The sequence below is a fragment of the Pristiophorus japonicus genome, chromosome 8 (genome assembly GCF_044704955.1).
Source record: "Pristiophorus japonicus isolate sPriJap1 chromosome 8, sPriJap1.hap1, whole genome shotgun sequence".
Classification (NCBI taxonomy): domain Eukaryota; kingdom Metazoa; phylum Chordata; class Chondrichthyes; family Pristiophoridae; genus Pristiophorus; species Pristiophorus japonicus.
In genome coordinates this window covers 158,870,294-158,895,187 of record NC_091984.1, presented here as the reverse complement: position 1 = coordinate 158,895,187, position 24,894 = coordinate 158,870,294, and the positions used below count along the sequence as shown (strand labels likewise).

Sequence of the window (24,894 nt, the reverse complement as noted above, 5' to 3'; positions counted from 1 at the left end):
GGTAAGTTCTCTCTTTCCTTGTGAAATTTTTTGTCCCAGGTATACAACCTCTTCTTGGGATATTTGTGCTTTGTCGATGCTGGCTTTATGTCCTTTCAGCCAAAGGTGGTCCAGCAAAGCTCGTAAATCTTGTTCATGCTGTTCTTTCGTGTTTGAAGCTAGTAGGATATCGTCTACATATTGGATGACTGTGGATGACTGGGGAGGTAATTCTCGCAAATGGCTTTGTAAAGCCATGTGGAATACCGTAGGGCTGTTGTGGAAACCCTGCGGTAACCGGGTCCAAGTATACTGTTGTCCTTGGACCGTGAAAGCAAACCACTGTCGAACCTCCGGTGCCAGAGGCACCGACCAAAATCCGTTGGCCATATCTATAACCGAGAAATATTTATGTTCCGGTTTGAGGGCATTAAAAATGGTGGAGGGATCTGCGACCAAAGGAGCTTTTTGATCAATACACTGGTTAGCTTTCCTATAATCGACAGTCAAACGCCAAGTCTCATTAGATTTCTGTACCAGCCACACGGGGCTATTGGAGGAGCTATGCGTTTTAATAAGCGCCCCTTGTTTCTCCAATTGCTGAATAACTGGTAAGATTCCCGCGATGGCAGTTGGACTGATGGGATACTATTTAGTGCATGGAGGCTTGGTCCCGGTAAATGTCGCAGGTTCCATCTGGAGTAGGCCACAATCGTTCTTATCTTTAGCCCATATCGGGTGTTCCTTCAATTCTTCTTTCTTCAAAGTTCTAATTGACCATGTCATCCGACCATCCTCAAAATGCAACGATGAATCTATTTGGATTAGAACGTCCATTCCCAAAAGGGGTTGATCTACTGGGCCTATCCAGACCGGCGTGGTTAGTTCATGTGGACCCAGCCCTATAAGTACTGGTGTTGTCCTTTTAATTTCCATTTTATGGCCCCCAACTCCATAGGCTGTACGTGCCCTACCATCCAACGGCAAAAAGTCTCCATGTTGTAGGGGTAAGCATGTTAATTCCGCCCATGTCTAAAAGACAGTCCACATCCTTTCGCCCACCCTCACAGTTATATATAGCCCATCTCCCCTTTGTTGTATTAGTGCGAGGAGGGGGGCCAGGCCGGGCTCTAATCGTTTTTTGCTGTCCCAAGTAATTCCTTCTGTTGTTGTATTGTCCGTCGCTTAAATGCTTCTATGAGGTCGGTATCTTGTGACAAGCCTGGTTTGTTGGCTGAATTGTATCCCTGGCTGCGCCCTCTTCCCCAGCCACGACCTTGCTGTTTTGCCCTGCACGTCTTGGCCCAGTGACCTTCTTTCCCACAATAATGACATTTTCCGGGTAATTTTCCGAATAACTTTATCAGAATCCTGGGATTTCCATCCCATAGCCTGCAGGGCTTTTTTTGGACTTTAGCTCCCATATCCCAATCTAATTGGTTACATCGATCCACCAATGCTGCAAAGGTAGTTCCTCTACCTTCCCAGTCTGGTAACACTACCTTAAGCATTTTGGACAGTTCTGGCTTTAGACCTGCCACGAAAGCTGCTTTCAGGGGTCCAAATGCTTGTTCATCCATTTCCTCATCCGTATTATTCATACCCGAATGTTCTAGCCACGTGCATCCAAACCGCTCGTCATACTCCAGGATCTCCTCTGTTCCTTTCTGTTGGCAGGCTGCAATTTTTCCCCAGTCTGTCTTAGCTGGACTGAAGGCTTGCAGCCAGTGTTTAATCGTCTCCCATCCTGCGTTTAATTCTTGCTCATCCTGCCCCAAAGCTTCTTCTACCTTGTCGTGCAATTTTCTTCCGTGTTTTTGGCACCATTATGGTCAAAATTTGCACTCCGTCCCAGGGATGAAGTTGATATATATTTCTTAAGCGGTCCAATTGGTCCCACGTTTTTACTCCCCCTTTCTTTGGATTGGGCAACTCCTTGGACCATTTATCAATTTTCTCTGGGTCTGCCGGATCATGAATTAAATATTTTGCATACACCCTTTTCTTCGTTTTTTTGGTTCCGCCCTCAGCCGCAGTCTCTTCTGATCTGACTACAACTCGTCTTTTTTTCAAAGGGGCAAAGCGCACCCCTAATTCTTCATCATCCGACCCTGTATCGTCGGAGGATTCAGAATCCGTATCTATTCCTCGGTCGTGTCTTCGGGTTTGCGCTTTTAATTTATCCAAACATGGGTACCCTGGGAATTGACCGATACATTTTCCTTTTCCTATTACTGTCTCTTGACCTAATGATTTTTTCCATTCTTTAATTTCACCTTTAAGATCTTTAACTTCCGCTTCCGACTTTTCAAGTTCAAGTTTTTTCTGTCGGAGCTGTTCACAAACAGCTTGCAATTGGTCCTTTGTACTGGTCAGGTCCCTATCATATTGGGAACGTGTTATAATTTCATTCCGCTGTCGGATCTGTCCCATAACGGCTAGGGACCATCTGATTCGCTCTTTATTTTTCATACGGGTCGTTTTTCCCCAGACCCTTTTGATCTCGTCCAAGGACCATTGTCCTTTGGAGGTTCCGTATTTTTGTTCGATCTTAATACAGCTTTTAGATAAGTTGAATTGTTGCTCTATGTATTCTTTCAACTGTTCGAAGATTTCATCTATCGAAATCTCAGGTGGTACCTGCCCACTTTTAACAGTTGTAGGCAATTCTTTGCTCTTATCTCCTGCTGCCATAATACTGATTTCTTTACTGGGGTCTCGACTCGTAGGCTTTCCAGCCGATCAGTGGGTCGGTGATTAATTAACTAACACACCGCCGAAGTTAGACGTCTATGGGAGCTCGAGCCGATTACCAACCAGAGGGTTCGCAAACCGGAGGCTTTCGGAATCGCGTAGGAGAGGCGAATTTAGACTTTTGACCGAGGACTTTTATAAAGAGGAGTCCTTACCTCAGTATGTAGGTCCGATGTCCAAAATTCAGTTTCTTCCCTCAGCGATCCTGTTCGCGACGCCAAAATTGTTAGATCTCTTAATTTTCAATGAAATGCGAACTCCGGTTGTAGGTTTAATGTAATTTTATTCTGGCAACAGCGACAAGCTTCTGGCTGATTGCCAGTTCCTTTGACCTTCTGAGAACACATGGCAAAACATGGCTGTTCTTATACCTTATCAATTTACAGAAAAAAACTTGCTTTCTTTGACCTTATTGGCTCAATTGATATTTTGTTAACCATTAATTGGCTCGCTGCCAAAGGTCCTGAAATGTCAAGTTGATTGATGACTTAATGCAACATACTCTCACTCATGTAGCAGCTCTGACTGGGGGGGGGTCTGTGCTTTCTCACAGACTGCTTGTTTGAATTCTCTATCATGTGGCATGCTGAGATATAGCGCAAATGTCGCCAGCTGAGGCCTGAAAGGAACCCGATGCATAGAAGGAAAGTGCCGTGGTGTCCTTCTGCCATCTCGAGTCTGCAGCATGTGCGTGGTCATCAAGACAGGCTGCGAAATGACAGGCCCCATTCCAACAACTATCATATTATACCTATTGTTCACAAAGAATACATTTTCACACTAAGACACTTAAACTAAATTCCAATCATCCACAGTATGATAAAATGTTTCAGATGTTGAAATCACCTTAAAAGAACTCCACAGTACCTCAAAACTCCCCAGAAATTGAATCAGTCTTTTAAATGATGTGACCTGCGATTTACAAAATGGTGTCCATACCGCTGTGATTAGTTCAGGTGAGAGCAACTTTTTCACAGCGGTTTTTTTGGCGATAAATATTTTTGGCGATATGTGTGCGCGAGATGCCGAAAGTAACGCTCGGCGATATTTTGGGCGTTAGTTTCACCCATTCTGATCTTTACGCCCAAAAAAATGGGCGGGCGGTATTATAATTTCTTGGTGTTAAGTACATGCTGAAAGTAACGCTGGGTGATAAGTGAGTGATAAGTGGCCGTTATTTTCCATTTTGTGCCGAAATGGGCAATATCTGGGCGTTATACCTCATCTCAGCGTTAAAATGGACATTAAGTGGGCGGTATCAATGCAAAAAAAGTGGAAAGTCTAATCCATAATCAGAATAAGGGCCCCCCCCCCCTATTTAAAACTGAGATGAGGAGGAATTTATCCTCTCTGAGGTTTGTAAATCTGTGGAATTCTCTGCCCCAGAGAGCTGTGGAAGCTGGGTCATTGACTATACTTAAGGTGGAGATAGACAGATTTTTGAACGATAAGGGAGTCACCATCATCATCATAGGCAGTCTCTCGGAATCGAGGAAGACTTGCTTCCACTCCTGAAGTGAGTTCTTTGATGGCTGAACAGTCCAATACGAGAACCACAGACTCTGTCACAGGTAGGACAGATAGTCGTTGAGGGAAGGGGTGGGTGGGGCTGGTTTGCCGCACGCTCCTTCCGCTGCCTGTGCTTGATTTCTGCATGCTCTCGGCGATGAGACTCGAGGTACTCAGCGCCCTCTCGGATCCATTTCCTCCACTTAGGGCGGTCTTTGGCCAGGGACTCCCAGGTGTCAGTGGGGATGTCGCACTTTATCAGGGAGGCTTTGAGGGGATCCTTGTAATGTTTCCGCTGCCTACCTTTGTCTCGTTTGCCATGAAGGAACTCCGGATAGAGCGCTTGCTTTGGGAGTCTCGTGTCTGGCATGCGAACAATGTGGCCTGCCCAACGGAGCTGATCGAGTGTGGTCAGTGCTTCAATGCTGGGGATGTTGGCCTGGTCGAGGACGCTGATGTTGGTGCGTCTGTCCTCCCAGGGGATTTGTGGGATCTTGCGGAGACATTGTTGGTGATATTTCTCCAGCAACTTGAGGTGTCTGCTGTACATGGTCCATGTCTCTGAGCCATACAGGAGGGCGGGTATTACTACAGCCCTGTAGACCATGAGCTTGGTGACAGTTTGGAGGGCCTGGTCTTCAAACACTCTTTTCCTCAGGCGGCTGAAGGCTGCACTGGCGCACTGGAGGCGGTGTTGGATCTCGTCGTCGATGTCTGCTCTTGTTGATAGGAGGCTCCCGAGATAGGGGAAGTGGTCCACGTTGTCCAGGGCAGCGCGTGGATCTTGATGACTGGAGGGGGGCTGTGCTGTGCGGTGAGGGAGGACCTTTGCCTTACGGATGTTTCATGTAAGGCCTATGCTTTCGTACGCCTCAGTAAATTCGTCGACTATGTCCTGGAGTGCGGCATCTGCGTGTGCGCAGTCGCAGGCGTCGTCCGCGTACTGTAGCTCGATCTTATTGAATGGCGGAGCAGGCTGGAGGGGCCAAATGGCCAACTCATGCTTCTATTTCTTACGTTCTTAGACCCTGGGCAGGAAATGGGCACAACATGTACATTTTGGGTCAAAGCAGAGAATGCTGGAAATTCTCAACAGGTCAGGCAGCTTGTGTGGGCAGAGAGAGCGAGTGCAGCAGCTTGTGTGTGGTGCTCCCTGCCATGCCCTGCCCTGCCGGGTGCTGACTGCAGTGTAATGGTGATGTGGGATTTGCAGCACCTGCTCTGTGTGCTGCAGGCCGGCCTGAAGGAGTTGTGTATGACGGAAGGTGGCCGGAGGCCAGGACCGGGCACACTGGGCCGTGTCCCGGGGCGGGGCATGGGGCGGAGCAGGGGGCCGGCTCACCGTCAGCAGACTCAGTGAGCGGCACACCGAGCCCGAGCCCGGCCTCCCCTCACTCAGAGCGCCACTGCTCACACCCAGGACCGGATCCCCGCGCACCGCATTACCCGAGGCCGGAGCCTGGATTAGCCCAGTCCGGGCCCACATTACCCGAGGCCGGAGCCTGGATTAGCCCAGACCGGGCCCACATTACCCGAGCTCGGGGCCCAGCGGACACAGACCGGGCCCACCTTATCCGAGGCCGGGGCCCAGCGGACACAGACCGGGCCCCCATTACCCGAGGCCGAGGCCGGGCCCGCGGACATGGTGCTGCTGACGATGATCGCGAGGGTGGCGGACGGTCTCCCGCTCGCCGCCTCCATGCAGGAGGATGAACAGGTGGGAAATATATTCATGTCCAAATACTGCTCAGTGATATATAAATATTGTATATCATCAATACTGAGCGAGTTATAGATATAAATATTGTATATCATCAATACTGAGCGAGTTATAGATATAAATATTGTATATCATCAATACTGAGCGAGTTATAGATATAAATATTGTATATCATCAATACTGAGCGAGTTATAGATATAAATATTGTATATCATCAATACTGAGCGAGTTATAGATATAAATATTGTATATCATCAGTACTGAGCGAGTTAGAGGTACAGAAACATAGAAAATAGGTGTGTAATTGGCCATTTGGCCCTTCAAGCCTGCACCACCATTCAATATGATCATGGCTGATCATGCAACTTCAGTACCCCATTCCTGCTTTCTCTCCATACCCCTTGATCCCTTTAGCCGTAAGGGCCACATCTAACTCCCTTTTGAATATATCTAACGAACTGGCCTCAACAACTTTCTGTGGTAGAGAATTCCACAGGTTCACAATATTGAATATAATCAATACAGAGTGAATTAGAGATATAAATATTGTATATAATCAATACAGCGAGTGAATTGGAGATACAAATACTTTGTATATCAATAAAGGGAGTGAATTGGAGATATAAATATTGTATATAATCAATACTACGATGGTATGAGACGTGAATTGGCTAGAATTGTCGAACTGTCGCGGGACGGGAGAGTGGAGAGCACCAGTTCCCACTGTCACAGGAGAGAGAGTGGAGAGCACCAGTTCCCACTGTCATAGGACAGAGAGTGGAGAGCACCAGTTCCCACTGTCACAGGACAGAGAGTGGAGAGCACCAGTTCCCACTGTCACAGGACAGAGAGTGGAGAGCACCAGTTCACACTGTCACAGGACAGAGAGTGGAGAGCACCAGTTCCCACTGTCACAGGACAGAGAGTGGAGAGCACCAGTTCCCACTGTCACAGGACAGAGAGTGGAGAGCACCAGTTCCCACTGTCACAGGACAGAGAGTGGAGAGCACCAGTTCCAACTGTCGCAGGACAGAGAGTGGAGAGCACCAGTTCCCACTGTCACAGGACAGAGAGTGGAGAGCACCAGTTCCCACTGTCACAGGACAGAGAGTGGAGAGCACCAGTTCCCACTGTCACAGGACAGAGAGTGGAGAGCACCAGTTCCAACTGTCGCAGGAGAGAGAGTGGGGAGCACCAGTTCCAACTGTCACAGGACGGGAGAGTGGAGAGCACCAGTTCCCACTGTCACAGGACAGGAGAGTGGAGAGCACCAGTTCCCACTGTCACAGGACAGAGAGTGGAGAGCACCAGTTCCCATTGTCACAGGACAGAGAGTGGGGAGCACCAGTTCCAACTGTCACAGGACAGAGAGTGGAGAGCACCAGTTCCCACTGTCACAGGACGGGAGAGTGGAGAGCACCAGTTCCCACTGTCACAGGACAGGAGAGTGGAGAGCACCAGTTCCCACTGTCACAGGACAGAGAGTGGAGAGCACCAGTTCCAACTGTCACAGGAGAGAGAGTGGAGAGCACCAGTTCCCACTGTCACAGGACAGGAGAGTGGAGAGCACCAGTTCCAACTGTCACAGGACGGGAGAGTGGAGAGCACCAGTTCCCACTGTCACAGGACAGGAGAGTGGAGAGCACCAGTTCCCACTGTCACAGGACAGAGAGTGGAGAGCACCAGTTCCAACTGTCACAGGAGAGAGAGTGGAGAGCACCAGTTCCCACTGTCACAGGACAGGAGAGTGGAGAGCACCAGTTCCCACTGTCACAGGACAGAGAGTGGAGAGCACCAGTTCCAACTGTCACAGGAGAGAGAGTGGAGAGCACCAGTTCCCACTGTCACAGGACAGAGAGTGGAGAGCACCAGTTCCCACTGTCACAGGACAGAGAGTGGAGAGCACCAGTTCCCACTGTCACAGGACAGAGAGTGGAGAGCACCAGTTCCCACTGTCACAGGACAGAGAGTGGAGAGCACCAGTTCCCACTGTCACAGGACAGAGAGTGGAGAGCACCAGTTCCAACTGTCACAGGATGGGAGAGTGGAGAGCACCAGTTCCAACTGTCACAGGATGGGAGAGTGGGGAGCACCAGTTCCCACTGTCACAGGACAGAGAGTGGAGAGCACCAGTTCCCACTGTCACAGGACAGAGAGTGGAGAGCACCAGTTCCCACTGTCGCAGGACAGAGAGTGGAGAGCACCAGTTCCCACTGTCACAGGACAGAGAGTGGAGAGCACCAGTTCCAACTGTCACAGGATGGGAGAGTGGAGAGCACCAGTTCCCACTGTCACAGGACAGAGAGTGGAGAGCACCAGTTCCAACTGTCACAGGACAGAGAGTGGAGAGCACCAGTTCCCACTCTCACAGGACGGGAGAGTGGAGAGCACCAGTTCCCACTGTCACAGGACGGGAGAGTGGAGAGCACCAGTTCCCACTGTCACAGGACGGGAGAGTGGAGAGCACCAGTTCCCACTGTCACAGGACGGGAGAGTGGAGAGCACCAGCTCCAACTGTCACAGGACAGAGAGTGGAGAGCACCAGTTCCAACTGTCACAGGACGGGAGAGTGGAGAGCACCATTTCCCACTGTCACAGGACGGGAGAGTGGAGAGCACCAGTTCCAACTGTCGCAGGATGGGGGAGTGGAGAGCACCAGTTCCAACTGCCGCAGGACGGGAGAGTGGAGAGCACCATTTCCCACTGTCACAGGACGGGAGAGTGGAGAGCACCATTTCCCACTGTCACAGGACGGGAGAGTGGAGAGCACCAGTTCCAACTGTCACAGGAGAGAGAGTGGAGAGCACCAGTTCCAACTGTCACAGGACGGGAGAGTGGCGAGCACCATTTCCCACTGTCACAGGACGGGAGAGTGGAGAGCACCAGTTCCCACTGTCACAGGACAGAGAGTGGGGAGCACCAGTTCCCACTGTCACAGGACAGAGAGTGGAGAGCACCAGTTCCCACTGTCACAGGACAGAGAGTGGAGAGCACCAGTTCCCACTGTCGCAGGACAGAGAGTGGAGAGCACCAGTTCCCACTGTCACAGGACAGAGAGTGGAGAGCACCAGTTCCAACTGTCACAGGATGGGAGAGTGGAGAGCACCAGTTCCCACTGTCACAGGACAGAGAGTGGAGAGCACCAGTTCCAACTGTCACAGGACAGAGAGTGGAGAGCACCAGTTCCCACTCTCACAGGACGGGAGAGTGGAGAGCACCAGTTCCCACTGTCACAGGACGGGAGAGTGGAGAGCACCAGTTCCCACTGTCACAGGACGGGAGAGTGGAGAGCACCAGTTCCCACTGTCACAGGACGGGAGAGTGGAGAGCACCAGCTCCAACTGTCACAGGACAGAGAGTGGAGAGCACCAGTTCCAACTGTCACAGGACGGGAGAGTGGAGAGCACCATTTCCCACTGTCACAGGACGGGAGAGTGGAGAGCACCAGTTCCAACTGTCGCAGGATGGGGGAGTGGAGAGCACCAGTTCCAACTGCCGCAGGACGGGAGAGTGGAGAGCACCATTTCCCACTGTCACAGGACGGGAGAGTGGAGAGCACCATTTCCCACTGTCACAGGACGGGAGAGTGGAGAGCACCAGTTCCAACTGTCACAGGAGAGAGAGTGGAGAGCACCAGTTCCAACTGTCACAGGACGGGAGAGTGGCGAGCACCATTTCCCACTGTCACAGGACGGGAGAGTGGAGAGCACCAGTTCCCACTGTCACAGGACAGAGAGTGGAGAGCACCAGTTCCCACTGTCACAGGACGGGAGATTGGAGAGCACCAGTTCCCACTGTCACAGGACAGGAGAGTGGAGAGCACCAGTTCCCACTGTCACAGGACGGGAGAGTGGAGAGCACCAGTTCCCACTGTCACAGGAGAGAGAGTGGAGAGCACCAGTTCCCACTGTCACAGGAGAGAGAGTGGAGAGCACCAGTTCCCACTGTCACAGGACAGAGAGTGGAGAGCACCAGTTCCCACTGTCACAGGAGAGAGAGTGGAGAGCACCAGTTCCCACTGTCACAGGACAGAGAGTGGAGAGCACCAGTTCCAACTGTCACAGGACAGAGAGTGGAGAGCACCAGTTCCAACTGTCACAGGACAGAGAGTGGAGAGCACCAGTTCCAACTGTGACAGGACAGAGAATGGAGAGCACCAGTTCCCACTGTCACAGGACGGGAGAGTGGAGAGCACCAGTTCCCACTGTCACAGGACAGAGAGTGGAGAGCACCAGTTCCCACTGTCACAGGACGGGAGAGTGGAGAGCACCAGTTCCAACTGTCACAGGAGAGAGAGTGGAGAGCACCAGTTCCCACTGTCACAGGAGAGAGAGTGGAGCGCACCAGTTCCCACTGTCACAGGACAGAGAGTGGAGAGCACCAGTTCAAACTGTCACAGGACGGGAGAGTGGAGAGCACCAGTTCCCACTGTCACAGGACGGGAGAGTGGAGAGCACCAGTTCCCACTGTCACAGGACGGGAGAGTGGAGAGCACCAGTTCCCACTGTCACAGGACGGGAGAGTGGAGAGCACCAGTTCCAACTGTCACAGGACAGAGAGTGGAGAGCACCAGTTCCAACTGTCACAGGACGGGAGAGTGGAGAGCACCAGTTCAAACTGTCACAGGACAGAGAGTGGAGAGCACCAGTTCCCACTGTCACAGGACAGAGAGTGGAGAGCACCAGTTCCCACTGTCACAGGACAGAGAGTGGAGAGCACCAGTTCCCACTGTCACAGGAGAGAGAGTGGAAAGCACCAGTTCCCACTGTCACAGGGGAGAGAGTGGAGAGCACCAGTTCCCACTGTCACAGGACGGGAGAGTGGGGAGCACCAGTTCCCACTGTCACAGGACAGGAGAGTGGAGAGCACCAGTTCCAACCGTCACAGGACGGGAGAGTGGAGAGCACCAGTTCCCACTGTCACAGGACAGAGAGTGGAGAGCACCAGTTCAAACTGTCACAGGAGAGAGAGTGGAGAGCACCAGTTCCAACTGTCACAGGAGAGAGACTTGAGAGCACCAGTTCCAACTGTCGCAGGACGGGAGACTGGAGAGCACCAGTTCCCACTGTCACAGGAGAGAGAGTGGAGAGCACCAGTTCCCACTGTCACAGGAGAGAGAGTGGAGAGCACCAGTACCCACTGTCACAGGAGAGAGAGTGGAGAGCACCAGTACCCACTGTCACAGGACGGGAGAGTGGAGAGCACCAGTTCCCACTGTCACAGGAGAGAGAGTGGAGAGCACCAGTTCCCACTGTCACAGGAGAGAGAGTGGAGAGCACCAGTTCCCACTGTCACAGGACAGAGAGTGGAGAGCACCAGTTCCCACTGTCACAGGAGAGAGAGTGGAGAGCACCAGTTCCCACTGTCACAGGAGAGAGAGTGGAGAGCACCAGTTCCCACTGTCACAGGACGGGAGAGTGGAGAGCACCAGTTCCAACTGTCGCAGGACGGGAGACTGGAGAGCACCAGTTCCCACTGTCACAGGAGAGAGAGTGGAGAGCACCAGTTCCCACTGTCACAGGAGAGAGAGTGGAGAGCACCAGTTCCCACTGTCACAGGACAGAGAGTGGAGAGCACCAGTTCCCACTGTCACAGGACAGAGAGTGGAGAGCACCAGTTCCAACTGTCACAGGACAGAGAGTGGAGAGCACCAGCTCCAACTGTCACAGGAGAGAGAGTGGAGAGCACCAGTTCCCACTGTCACAGGACAGAGAGTGGAGAGCACCAGTTCCCACTGTCACAGGACAGAGAGTGGAGAGCACCAGTTCCCACTGTCACAGGACAGAGAGTGGAGAGCACCAGTTCCCACTGTCACAGGACAGAGAGTGGAGAGCACCAGTTCCCACTGTCACAGGACAGAGAGTGGAGAGCACCAGTTCCCACTGTCACAGGACAGAGAGTGGAGAGCACCAGTTCCCACTGTCACAGGACAGAGAGTGGAGAGCACCAGTTCCCACTGTCACAGGACAGAGAGTGGAGAGCACCAGTTCCCACTGTCACAGGACAGAGAGTGGAGAGCACCAGTTCCCACTGTCACAGGACAGAGAGTGGAGAGCACCAGTTCCAACTGTCACAGGACAGAGAGTGGAGAGCACCAGTTCCCACTGTCACAGGACAGAGTGGAGAGCACCAGTTCCCACTGTCACAGGACAGAGAGTGGAGAGCACCAGTTCCAACTGTCACAGGACAGGAGAGTGGAGAGCACCAGTTCCCATTGTCACAGGACAGAGAGTGGAGAGCACCAGTTCCAACTGTCACAGGAGAGAGAGTGGAGAGCACCAGTTCCCACTGTCACAGGACAGAGAGTGGAGAGCACCAGTTCCCACTGTCACAGGACAGAGAGTGGAGAGCACCAGTTCCCATTGTCACAGGACAGAGAGTGGAGAGCACCCGTTCCAACTGTCACAGGACGGGAGAGTGGAGAGCACCAGTTCCAACTGTCACAGGAGAGAGAGTGGAGAGCACCAGTTCCAACTGTCACAGGACAGAGAGTGGAGAGCACCAGTTCCCACTGTCACAGGACGGGAGAGTGGAGAGCACCAGTTCCCACTGTCACAGGAGAGAGAGTGGAGAGCACCAGTTCCCACTGTCACAGGAGAGAGAGTGGAGAGCACCAGTTCCAACTGTCACAGGACAGAGAGTGGAGAGCACCAGTTCCCACTCTCACAGGACAGAGAGTGGAGAGCACCAGTTCCCACTGTCACAGGACAGAGAGTGGAGAGCACCAGTTCCCACTGTCACAGGACAGAGAGTGGAGAGCACCAGTTCCCACTGTCACAGGACAGAGAGTGGAGAGCACCAGTTCCCACTGTCACAGGACAGAGAGTGGAGAGCACCAGTTCCCATTGTCACAGGACAGAGAGTGGAGAGCACCCGTTCCAACTGTCACAGGACGGGAGAGTGGAGAGCACCAGTTCCAACTGTCACAGGAGAGAGAGTGGAGAGCACCAGTTCCAACTGTCACAGGACAGAGAGTGGAGAGCACCAGTTCCCACTGTCACAGGACGGGAGAGTGGAGAGCACCAGTTCCCACTGTCACAGGAGAGAGAGTGGAGAGCACCAGTTCCCACTGTCACAGGAGAGAGAGTGGAGAGCACCAGTTCCAACTGTCACAGGACGGGAGAGTGGAGAGCACCAGTTCCAACTGTCACAGGACGGGAGAGTGGAGAGCACCCGTTCCAACTGTCACAGGACGGGAGAGTGGAGAGCACCAGTTCCAACTGTCACAGGAGGGGAGAGTGGAGAGCACCAGTTCCAACTGTCACAGGACGGGAGAGTGGAGAGCACCAGTTCCCACTGTCACAGGACGGGAGAGTGGAGAGCACCAGTTCCAACTGTCACAGGACAGAGAGTGGAGAGCACCAGTTCCCACTGTCACAGGACGGGAGAGTGGAGAGCACCAGTTCCAACTGTCACAGGACGGGAGAGTGGAGAGCACCAGTTCCAACTGTCACAGGACGGGAGAGTGGAGAGCACCAGTTCCAACTGTCACAGGAGAGAGAGTGGAGAGCACCAGTTCCCACTGTCACAGGATAGAGAGTGGAGAGCACCAGTTCCAACTGTCACAGGACAGAGAGTGGAGAGCACCAGTTCCAACTGTCACAGGACGGGAGAGTGGAGAGCACCAGTTCCAACTGTCACAGGACAGAGAGTGGAGAGCACCAGTTCCCACTGTCACAGGACGGGAGAGTGGAGAGCACCAGTTCCAACTGTCACAGGAGAGAGAGTGGAGAGCACCAGTTCCAACTGTCACAGGATAGAGAGTGGAGAGCACCAGTTCCAACTGTCACAGGACAGAGAGTGGAGAGCACCAGTTCCAACTGTCACAGGACGGGAGAGTGGAGAGCACCAGTTCCAACTGTCACAGGACAGAGAGTGGCGAGCACCAGTTCCAACTGTCGCAGGACGGGAGAGTGGAGAGCACCAGTTCCAACTGTCACAGGACCGAGAGTGGAGAGCACCAGTTCCAACTGTCACAGGACGGGAGAGTGGAGAGCACCAGTTCCAACTGTCACAGGACAGAGAGTGGAGAGCACCAGTTCCAACTGTCACAGGACGGGAGAGTGGAGAGCACCAGTTCCCACTGTCACAGGACAGAGAGTGGAGAGCACCAGTTCCCACTGTCACAGGAGAGAGAGTGGAGAGCACCAGTTCCAACTGTCACAGGACAGAGAGTGGAGAGCACCAGTTCAACTGTCACAGGACGGAGAGTGGAGAGCACCAGTTCCAACTGTCACAGGACGGGAGAGTGGAGAGCACCAGTTCCAACTGTCACAGGAGAGAGAGTGGAGAGCACCAGTTCCCACTGTCACAGGACAGAGAGTGGAGAGCACCAGTTCCAACTGTCACAGGAGGGGAGAGTGGAGAGCACCAGTTCCAACTGTCACAGGACAGAGAGTGGAGAGCACCAGTTCCCACTGTCACAGGAGAGAGAGTGGAGAGCACCAGTTCCCACTGTCACAGGACAGGAGAGTGGAGAGCACCAGTTCCCACTGTCACAGGACAGAGAGTGGAGAGCACCAGTTCCAACTGTCACAGGACGGGAGAGTGGAGAGCACCAGTTCCCACTGTCACAGGACAGAGAGTGGAGAGCACCAGTTCCAACTGTCACAGGAGGGGAGAGTGGAGAGCACCAGTTCCAACTGTCACAGGAGAGAGAGTGGAGAGCACCAGTTCCAACTGTCACAGGAGAGAGAGTGGAGAGCACCAGTTCCCACTGTCACAGGACAGAGAGTGGAGAGCACCAGTTCCCATTGTCACAGGACAGAGAGTGGAGAGCACCAGTTCCCACTGTCACAGGACGGGAGAGTGGAGAGCACCAGTTCCAACTGTCACAGGAGGGGAGAGTGGAGAGCACCAGTTCCAACTGTCACAGGAGAGAGAGTGGAGAGCACCAGTTCCAACTGTCACAGGAGAGAGAGTGGAGAGCACCAGTTCCCACTGTCACAGGACAGAGAGTGGAGAGCACCAGTTCCCATTGTCACAGGACAGAGAGTGGAGAGCACCAGTTCCAACTGTCACAGGAGAGAGAGTGGAGAGCACCAGTTCCCACTGTCACAGGACAGAGAGTGGAGAGCACCAGTTCCAACTGTCACAGGACAGAGAGTGGAGAGCACCAGTTCCAACTGTCACAGGAGAGAGAGTGGAGAGCACCAGTTCCCACTGTCACAGGACAGAGAGTGGAGAGCACCAGTTCCCATTGTCACAGGACAGAGAGTGGAGAGCACCAGTTCCAACTGTCACAGGAGAGAGAGTGGAGAGCACCAGTTCCCACTGTCACAGGACAGAGAGTGGAGAGCACCAGTTCCAACTGTCACAGGACAGAGAGTGGAGAGCACCAGTTCCCACTGTCACAGGACGGGAGAGTGGAGAGCACCAGTTCCCACTGTCACAGGACAGAGAGTGGAGAGCACCAGTTCCCACTGTCACAGGACAGAGAGTGGAGAGCACCAGTTCCCACTGTCACAGGACAGAGAGTGGAGAGCACCAGTTCCAACTGTCACAGGACAGAGAGTGGAGAGCACCAGTTCCCACTCTCACAGGACAGAGACTGGAGAGCACCAGTTCCCACTGTCACAGGACAGAGAGTGGAGAGCACCAGTTCCAACTGTCACAGGAGAGAGAGTGGAGAGCACCAGTTCCAACTGTCACAGGACACAGAGTGGAGAGCACCAGTTCCCACTGTCACAGGACGGGAGAGTGGAGAGCACCAGTTCCCACTGTCACAGGACAGAGAGTGGAGAGCACCAGTTCCAACTGTCACAGGACGGGACAGTGGAGAGCACCAGTTCCCACTGTCACAGGACGGGAGAGTGGAGAGCACCAGTTCCAACTGTCACAGGACGGGACAGTGGAGAGCACCAGTTCCAACTGTCACAGGACGGGACAGTGGAGAGCACCAGTTCCCACTGTCACAGGACGGGACAGTGGAGAGCACCAGTTCCCACTGTCACAGGACGGGAGAGTGGAGAGCACCAGTTCCCACTGTCACAGGACAGAGAGTGGAGAGCACCAGTTCCCACTGTCACAGGACGGGAGAGTGGAGAGCACCAGTTCCAACTGTCACAGGAGAGAGAGTGGAGAGCACCAGTTCCAACTGTCACAGGACGGGAGAGTGGAGAGCACCAGTTCCAACTGTCACAGGACCGAGAGTGGAGAGCACCCGTTCCAACTGTCACAGGACGGGAGAGTGGAGAGCACCAGTTCCAACTGTCACAGGACGGGAGAGTGGAGAGCACCAGTTCCCACTGTCACAGGACGGGAGAGTGGAGAGCACCAGTTCCCACTGTCACAGGAGGGGAGAGTGGAGAGCACCAGTTCCAACTGTCACAGGACAGAGAGTGGAGAGCACCAGTTCCCACTGTCACAGGACAGAGAGTGGAGAGCACCAGTTCCCACTGTCACAGGACAGAGAGTGGAGAGCACCAGTTCCAACTGTCACAGGACAGAGAGTGGAGAGCACCAGTTCCCACTGTCACAGGACAGAGAGTGGAGAGCACCAGTTCCCACTGTCACAGGACAGAGAGTGGAGAGCACCAGTTCCCACTGTCACAGGACGGGAGAGTGGAGAGCACCAGTTCCAACTGTCACAGGAGGGGAGAGTGGAGAGCACCAGTTCCAACTGTCACAGGACAGAGAGTGGAGAGCACCAGTTCCCACTGTCACAGGACAGAGAGTGGAGAGCACCAGTTCCAACTGTCACAGGACGGGAGAGTGGAGAGCACCAGTTCCCACTGTCACAGGACAGAGAGTGGAGAGCACCAGTTCCCACTGTCACAGGACGGGAGAGTGGAGAGCACCAGTTCCAACTGTCACAGGACGGGAGAGTGGAGAGCACCAGTTCCAACTGTCACAGGAGGGGAGAGTGGAGAGCACCAGTTCCAACTGTCACAGGACAGAGAGTGGAGAGCACCAGTTCCAACTGTCACAGGACGGGAGAGTGGAGAGCACCAGTTCCAACTGTCACAGGACAGAGAGTGGAGAGCACCAGTTCCCACTGTCACAGGACAGAGAGTGGAGAGCACCAGTTCCAACTGTCACAGGAGGGGAGAGTGGAGAGCACCAGTTCCAACTGTCACCAGGAGAGAGAGTGGAGAGCACCAGTTCCAACTGTCACAGGACGGGAGAGTGGAGAGCACCAGTTCCCACTGTCACAGGACAGAGAGTGGAGAGCACCAGTTCCCACTGTCACAGGACAGAGAGTGGAGAGCACCAGTTCCAACTGTCACAGGACAGAGAGTGGAGAGCACCAGTTCCAACTGTCACAGGAGAGAGAGTGGAGAGCACCAGTTCCCACTGTCACAGGACAGAGAGTGGAGAGCACCAGTTCCCATTGTCACAGGACAGAGAGTGGAGAGCACCAGTTCCAACTGTCACAGGAGAGAGAGTGGAGAGCACCAGTTCCCACTGTCACAGGACAGAGAGTAGAGAGCACCAGTTCCAACTGTCACAGGACAGAGAGTGGAGAGCACCAGTTCCCACTGTCACAGGACGGGAGAGTGGAGAGCACCAGTTCCCACTGTCACAGGACAGAGAGTGGAGAGCACCAGTTCCCACTGTCACAGGACAGAGAGTGGAGAGCACCAGTTCCCACTGTCACAGGACAGAGAGTGGAGAGCACCAGTTCCAACTGTCACAGGACAGAGAGTGGAGAGCACCAGTTCCCACTGTCACAGGACAGAGACTGGAGAGCACCAGTTCCCACTGTCACAGGACAGAGAGTGGAGAGCACCAGTTCCAACTGTCACAGGAGAGAGAGTGGAGAGCACCAGTTCCAACTGTCACAGGACACAGAGTGGAGAGCACCAGTTCCCACTGTCACAGGACGGGAGAGTGGAGAGCACCAGTTCCCACTGTCACAGGACAGAGAGTGGAGAGCACCAGTTCCAACTGTCACAGGACGGGAGAGTGGAGAGCACCAGTTCCCACTGTCACAGGACGGGAGAGTGGAGAGCACCAGTTCCCACTGTCACAGGACAGAGAGTGGAGAGCACCAGTTCCCACTGTCACAGGACGGGAGAGTGGAGAGCACCAGTTCCCACTGTCGCAGGACAGAGAGTGGAGAGCACCAGTTCCCACTGTCGCAGGACGGGAGAGTGGAGAGCACCAGTTCCCACTGTCACAGGACAGAGAGTGGAGAGCACCAGTTCCCACTGTCACAGGACAGAGAGTGGAGAGCACCAGTTCCAACTGTCACAGGACCGAGAGTGGAGAGCACCAGTTCCCACTGTCACAGGACGGGAGAGTGGAGAGCACCAGTTCCCACTGTCACAGGACAGAGAGTGGAGAGCACCAGTTCCCACTGTCACAGGAGAGAGAGTGGAGAGCACCAGTTCCCACTGTCACAGGAGAGAGTGGAGAGCACCAGTTCCCACTGTCACAGGAAAAAAAGTGAAGAGCACCAGTTCCAACTGTCACAGGACACAGAGTGGAGAGCACCAGTTCCCACTGTCACAGGACACAGAGTGGAGAGCACCAGTTCCCACTGTCACAGGACAGAGAGTGGAGAGCACCAGTTCCCACTGTCACAGGACAGAGAGTGGAGAGCACCAGTTCCCACTGTCACAGGACAGAGAGTGGAGAGCACCAGTTCCCACTGTCACAGGACAGAGAGTGGAGAGCACCAGTTCCCACTGTCACAGGAGAGAGAGTGGAGAGCACCAGTTCCAACTGTCACAGGACGGGAGAGTGGAGAGCACCAGTTCCCACTGTCACAGGACAGAGAGTGGAAAGCACCAGTTCCCACTGTCACAGGACGGGAGAGTGGAGAGCACCAGTTCCCACTGTCACAGGACAGAGAGTGGAGAGCACCAGTTCCCACTGTCACAGGACAGAGAGTGGAGAGCACCAGTTCCCACTGTCACAGGACAGAGAGTGGAGAGCACCAGTTCCAACTGTCACAGGACAGAGAGTGGGGAGCACCAGTTCCCACTGTCACAGGACGGGAGAGTGGAGAGCACCAGTTCCCACTGTCACAGGACAGAGAGTGGAGAGCACCAGTTCCCACTGTCACAGGACAGAGAGTGGAGAGCACCAGTTCCCACTGTCACAGGACAGAGAGTGGAGAGCACCAGTTCCAACTGTCACAGGACAGAGAGTGGGGAGCACCAGTTCCAACTGTCACAGGACAGAGAGTGGAGAGCACCAGTTCCAACTGTCACAGGAGAGAGAGTGGAGAGCACCAGTTCCCACTGTCACAGGACGGGAGAGTGGAGAGCACCAGTTCCCACTGTCACAGGACGGGAGAGTGGAGAGCACCAGTTCCCACTGTCACAGGACAGAGAGTGGGGAGCAACAGTTCCCACTGTCACAGGACAGAGAGTGGAGAGCACCAGTTCCCACTGTCACAGGATGGGAGAGTGGAGAGCACCAGTTCCCACTGTCACAGGACAGAGAGTGGAGAGCACAAATTCCAACTGTCACAGGACGGGAGAGTGGAGAGCACCAGTTCCAACTGTCACAGGACAGAGAGTGGAGAGCACCAGTTCCCACTGTCACAGGACAGAGAGTGGAGAGCACCAGTTCCCACTGTCACAGGACGGGAGAGTGGAGAGCACCAGTTCCCACTGTCACAGGACAGAGAGTGGAGAGCACCAGTTCAAACTGTCACAGGACAGAGATTGGAGAGCACCAGTTCCAACTGTCACAGGACGGGAGAGTGGGGAGCACCAGTTCCCACTGTCACAGGACAGAGAGTGGAGAGCACCAGTTCCCACTGTCACAGGACAGAAAGTGGAGAGCACCAGTTCCCACTGTCACAGGAGATAGAGTGGAGAGCACCAGTTCCCACTGTCACAGGACAGAGAGTGGAGAGCACCAGTTCCAACTGTCACAGGACAGAGAGTGGAGAGCACCAGTTCACACTGTCACAGGACAGAGAGTGGAGAGCACCAGTTCCAACTGTCACAGGACGGGAGAGTGGAGAGCACCAGTTCCAACAGTCACAGGACAGAGAGTGGAGAGCACCAGTTCCAACTGTCACAGGACAGAGAGTGGAGAGCACCAGTTCCCACTGTCACAGGACGGGAGAGTGGAGAGCACCAGTTCCAACTGTCACAGGACAGAGAGTGGAGAGCACCAGTTCCCACTGTCACAGGACGGGAGAGTGGAGAGCACCAGTTCCCACTGTCACAGGACAGAGAGTGGAGAGCACCAGTTCCCACTGTCGCAGGACGGGAGAGTGGAGAGCACCAGTTCCAACTGTCACAGGACGGGAGATTGGAGGGCACCAGTTCCAACTGTCACAAGACAGAGAGTGGAGAGCACCAGTTCCCACTGTCACAGGAGAGAGAGTGGAGAGCACCAGTTCCAACTGTCACAGGACAGAGAGTGGAGAGCACCAGTTCCCACTGTCACAGGACGGGAGAGTGGAGAGCACCAGTTCCCACTGTCACAGGACAGAGAGTGGAGAGCACCAGTTCCCACTGTCACAGGACGGGAGAGTGGAGAGCACCAGTTCAAACTGTCACAGGACAGAGAGTGGAGAGCACCAGTTCCAACTGTCACAGGACAGAGAGTGGAGAGCACCAGTTCCCACTGTCACAGGACGGGAGAGTGGAGAGCACCAGTTCCCACTGTCACAGGACAGAGAGTGGAGAGCACCAGTTCCCACTGTCACAGGACGGGAGAGTGGAGAGCACCAGTTCAAACTGTCACAGGACAGAGAGTGGAGAGCACCAGTTCCAACTGTCACAGGACAGAGAGTGGAGAGCACCAGTTCCCACTGTCACAGGACGGGAGAGTGGAGAGCACCAGTTCCCACTGTCACAGGACAGAGAGTGGAGAGCACCAGTTCCCACTGTCACAGGAGAGAGAGTGGAGGGCACCAGTTCAAACTCTCACAGGAGCATCCAGTCGTGTCCCGGTAACAGCCCCCCAAAGGAAGTGGCGTGTGGGAAATTGCACTCCGCTTCCATTGAGGGGTGGTAAGGCCAATTCTGCGGCGGGAGCAGGACTTCCACGCTGGGGGCTGAAATTCCCTGCCCCAGAAGGTTACCGCCCCCAAGATGGGAGCCTGTGCGGGGTGGCTGAGGGAAGACGGTGGCGGGGGATGGAGGGGAGAGTGGTGTAGGTGGGGGACGGAGAAACCCAGGGCGGGGGACAGGAGGGGCCACATTGCAGCGGAGGTCTGGGGGGGGCGTTGCAGGGGCGGGCCTGGGGGCTCTGTGCCTCGGTGCAGGGAGTGTTCATAGTGGGGTGGACGGGTTGACTGTGCAGATGGTGGATGTGGTGTGGTTGGCGTCGCGGGGGCGTGACTCCGGGGTGGCTGGGGCTGGGGGCTCGACATCCGGGGGTGTTTGGCAATTGGGAAGGATTCTGACGGGACATAGAACAAAAGAACATAAGAATTAGGAACAGGAGTAGGCCATCTAGCCCCTCGAGCCTGCTCCGCCATTCAACAAGATCACGGCTGATCTGGCTGTGGACTCAGCTCCACTTACCCGCCCGCTCCCCGTAACCCTTAATTCCCTTATTGTTTAAAAATCTATCTTTCTGTGACTTGAATACATTCAATGAGCTAGCCTCAACTGCTTCCTTGGGAAGAGAATTCCGCAGATTCACAACCCTCTGGGAGAAGAAATTCCTTCTCAACACGGTTTTAAATTGGCTCCCCCGTATTTTGAGGCTGTGCCCCCTAGTTCTAGTCTCCCCGACCAGTGGAAACAACCTCTCCGCCTCTATCTTGTCTATCCCTTTCATTATTTTAAATGTTTCTATAAGATCACCTCTCATCCTTCTGAACTCCAACGAGTAAAGACCCAGTCTACTCAATCTATCATCATAAGGTAATCCCCTCATCTCCGGAATCAGCCTAGTGAATCGCCTCTGTACCCCCTCCAAAGCTAATATATCCTTCCTTAAGTAAGGTGACCAAAACTGCACGCAGTACTCCAGGTGCGGCCTCACTAATACCCTGTACATTTGCAGCAGGTCCTCCCTGCTTTTGTACTCCATCGCTCTCGCAATGAAGGCCAACATTCCATTCGCCTTCCTGATTACCTGCTGCACCTGCAAACTAACTTTTTGGGATTCGGTGTGTGGGGTTGCTGACCCATCCACCTCCATGGCACGAACCTGGTATTGCAGTACTTCCAGGAACGGTGCAGTGGCTCTCGGCCTTTTGGCTAAGAGCATTGGCGCAGAGTGATCCTTGATGTGTGCAAGGTGACCTCTGGTGTTTATGATCTGACAAAGAATTGGAAAGATTGGCTACGAAAAATTCATGCATAAGGACCCCCAGGTCCCTCTGCACCTCAGCATGTTGTAATTTCTCCCCATTCAAATAATATTCCCTTTTACTGTTTTTTTTCCCCAAGGTGGATGACCTCACATTTTCTGACGGGGCGGGTTGGGTGCTGGGGGAGTGTTCCCGGTGTTGGGTGGGACTAGAGCCGGGGGGGGGGGGGGCCACGCTCTTGGGATGGGGGGTGGGCTGTTTGGGGCTGGGATTGGGAGAGACTTCTTCACTCGGGGAGTTGTTGGCCTGTGGGGTTCCCTGCTGCGGAGAATTGTTGATGCCAGTTCATTGGATGTGTTCGGGTGGGAGTTGGATGTGGTCCTTGTGGTTGGGGGGGTGTGGAGGGGGCGTGCGGGGGAGGTGCTGGGGTGGGTGATCAGCCATGATCTTGTTGAATGGCGGTGCAGGTTCGAAGGGCCAAATGGCCTACTCCTGCACCTATTTTCTATGTTCCTGTTTTTTTTTTCTATGAATAGACTGGCGAATGATACTTAAAGGGTTGATGGTAGATAGGCAATGACAAACATTTAAAGATCACATGGATGAACTTCAACAATTGTACATCCCTATCTGGAGTAAAAATAAAACGGGGAAAGTGGCTCAATCGTGGCTAACAAGGGAAATTAAGGATAGTGTTAAATCCAAGAAAGAGGCATATAAATTGGCCAGAAAAACAGCAAACCTGAGGACTGGGAGAATTTTGTAATCCAGCAGAGGCGGACAAAGGATTTAATTTGGAGGAGGAAAATAGAGTATGAGAGGAAGCTTGCTGGCAACATAAAATATGACTGCAAAAGCTTCTATAGATATGTGAAGAGAAAAAGATTAGTGAAAACAAACGTCGGTCTCTTGCAGTCAGATTCAGGTGAATTGATAATGGGAAACAAAAAAATGGCGGACCAATTAAACAAATACTTTGGTTCTGTCTTCACGAAGGAAGACACAAATAACCTTCCAGAAATACTAGGGGACCGAGGGTCTAGTAGGAAGGAGGAACTGAAGGGAAATCCTTATTAGCCTGGAAATTGTGTTCGGGAAATTGATGGGATTGAAGGCTGATAGTCTAGAAGTAGCCCTAGAAATAGTGGATGCATTGGTGATCATTTTCCAACAGTCTATTGACTCTGGATCGGTTCCTGTGGACTGGAGGCTAACTAATGTAACACCACTTTTTAAGAAAGGAGGGAGAGAGAAAACGGGTCAGTAGTGGGGAAAATGTTGGAATCAATTATTAAAGATTAAATCACAGCACATTTGGAAAACAGTGACGGGATCGGTCCAAGTCAGCATGGATTTATGCAAGGGAAATCTTGCTTGACAAATCTTCTAGAATTTTTTGAGGATGTAACTGGTAGAGTGGACAAGGGAGAATCAGTGGATGTGGTGTATTTGGACTTTCAAAAGGCTTTTGACAAGATCCCACACGAGATTGGTGTGCAAAATTAAAGCACATGGTATTGGGGGTAATGTACTGACGTGGATAGAGAACTGGTTGGCAGACAGGAAGCAGAGAGTCGGGATAAATGGGTCCTTTTCAGAATGGCAGGCAGTGACTAGTGGGGTGTCGCAGGGCTCAGTGCTGGGACCCCAGCTATTTACAATATACATTCATGATTTGGAGGAGGGAATTGAGTGTAATATCTCCAAGTTTGAGATGACACTAAGCTGGGCGGTGTGAGCCGTGAGGAGGACGTTAAAAGGCTGCAGGGTGACTTGGACAGGTTAGGTGAGTGGTCAAATGCATGGCAGTTGCAGTATAATATGGATAAATGTGAGGTTATCCACTTTTGTGGCAAAAACACGAAGACACAATATTATCTGAATGGCGGCAGATTAGGAAAAGGGGAGGTGCAATGAGACCTGGGTGTCATGGTACATCAGTCATTGAAACTTGGCATGCAGGTACAGCAGGCGGTGAAGATGGCAAATGGTATGTTGGCCTTCATAGCTAGGGGATTTGAGTATAGGAGCAGGGAGGTCTTACTGCAGTTGTACAGGGCCTTGGTGAGGCCTCACCTGGAATATTGTGTTCAGTTTTGGTCTCCTAATCTGAGGAAGGACGTTCTTGCTATTGAGGGAGTGCAGTGAAGGTTCACCAGACTGATTCCCGGGATGGCAGGACTGACATATGAGGAGAGACTGGATCGACTGGGTCTGTATTCACTGGAGTTTAGAAGGATGAGAGGGGATCTCAGAAACATATAAAATTCTGACGGGACTGGACAGATTAGATGCAGGAAGAATGTTCCCGATGTTGGGGAAGTCCAGAACCAGGGGACACAGTCTTTGGATAAGGGGTAGGCCATTTAGGACTGAGATGAGGAGAAACTTCTTCACTCGGAGAGTTGATAACATGTGGAATTCCCTGCCGCAGAGAGTTGTTGATGTCAGTTCAATGGATATATTCAAGAGGGAGTTAGATATGGCCCTTACGGCTGAAGGGATCAAGGAGTATGAAGAGAAAGTGGGAAAGGGGTACTGAAGGAATGATCAGCCATGATCTTATTGAATGGTGGTGCAGGCTCGAAGGGCCAAATGGCCTACTCCTGCACCTATTTTCTATGTTTCTATTTAACAGAGAGTGAATTGGAGATATACATATTGTATATAATCATTACTGGGAGTGAATTAGAGATGCATCTGTCCCCTTCACCTCTCCCTCCCCTGCTCCCGCCTCCTCCCTTCGTCCCCTAAC

General features: G+C 53.0%; 1 protein-coding gene across 1 annotated transcript in view; it reads left to right on the top strand.

Annotated features, from left to right (window-relative positions):
• Positions 1-5,394: 5,394 nt before the first annotated feature.
• The window catches only part of LOC139268778 (vesicle-trafficking protein SEC22b), a 35,879-nt gene continuing 16,379 nt past the window's right edge, over positions 5,395-24,894 (top strand). Inside the window, exon 1 of the mRNA XM_070887461.1 lies at positions 5,395-5,959. Within this exon, the coding sequence (XP_070743562.1) occupies positions 5,885-5,959 (75 nt within the window). The 5' untranslated portion in view covers positions 5,395-5,884. The remainder of the gene's footprint in view (positions 5,960-24,894) is intronic.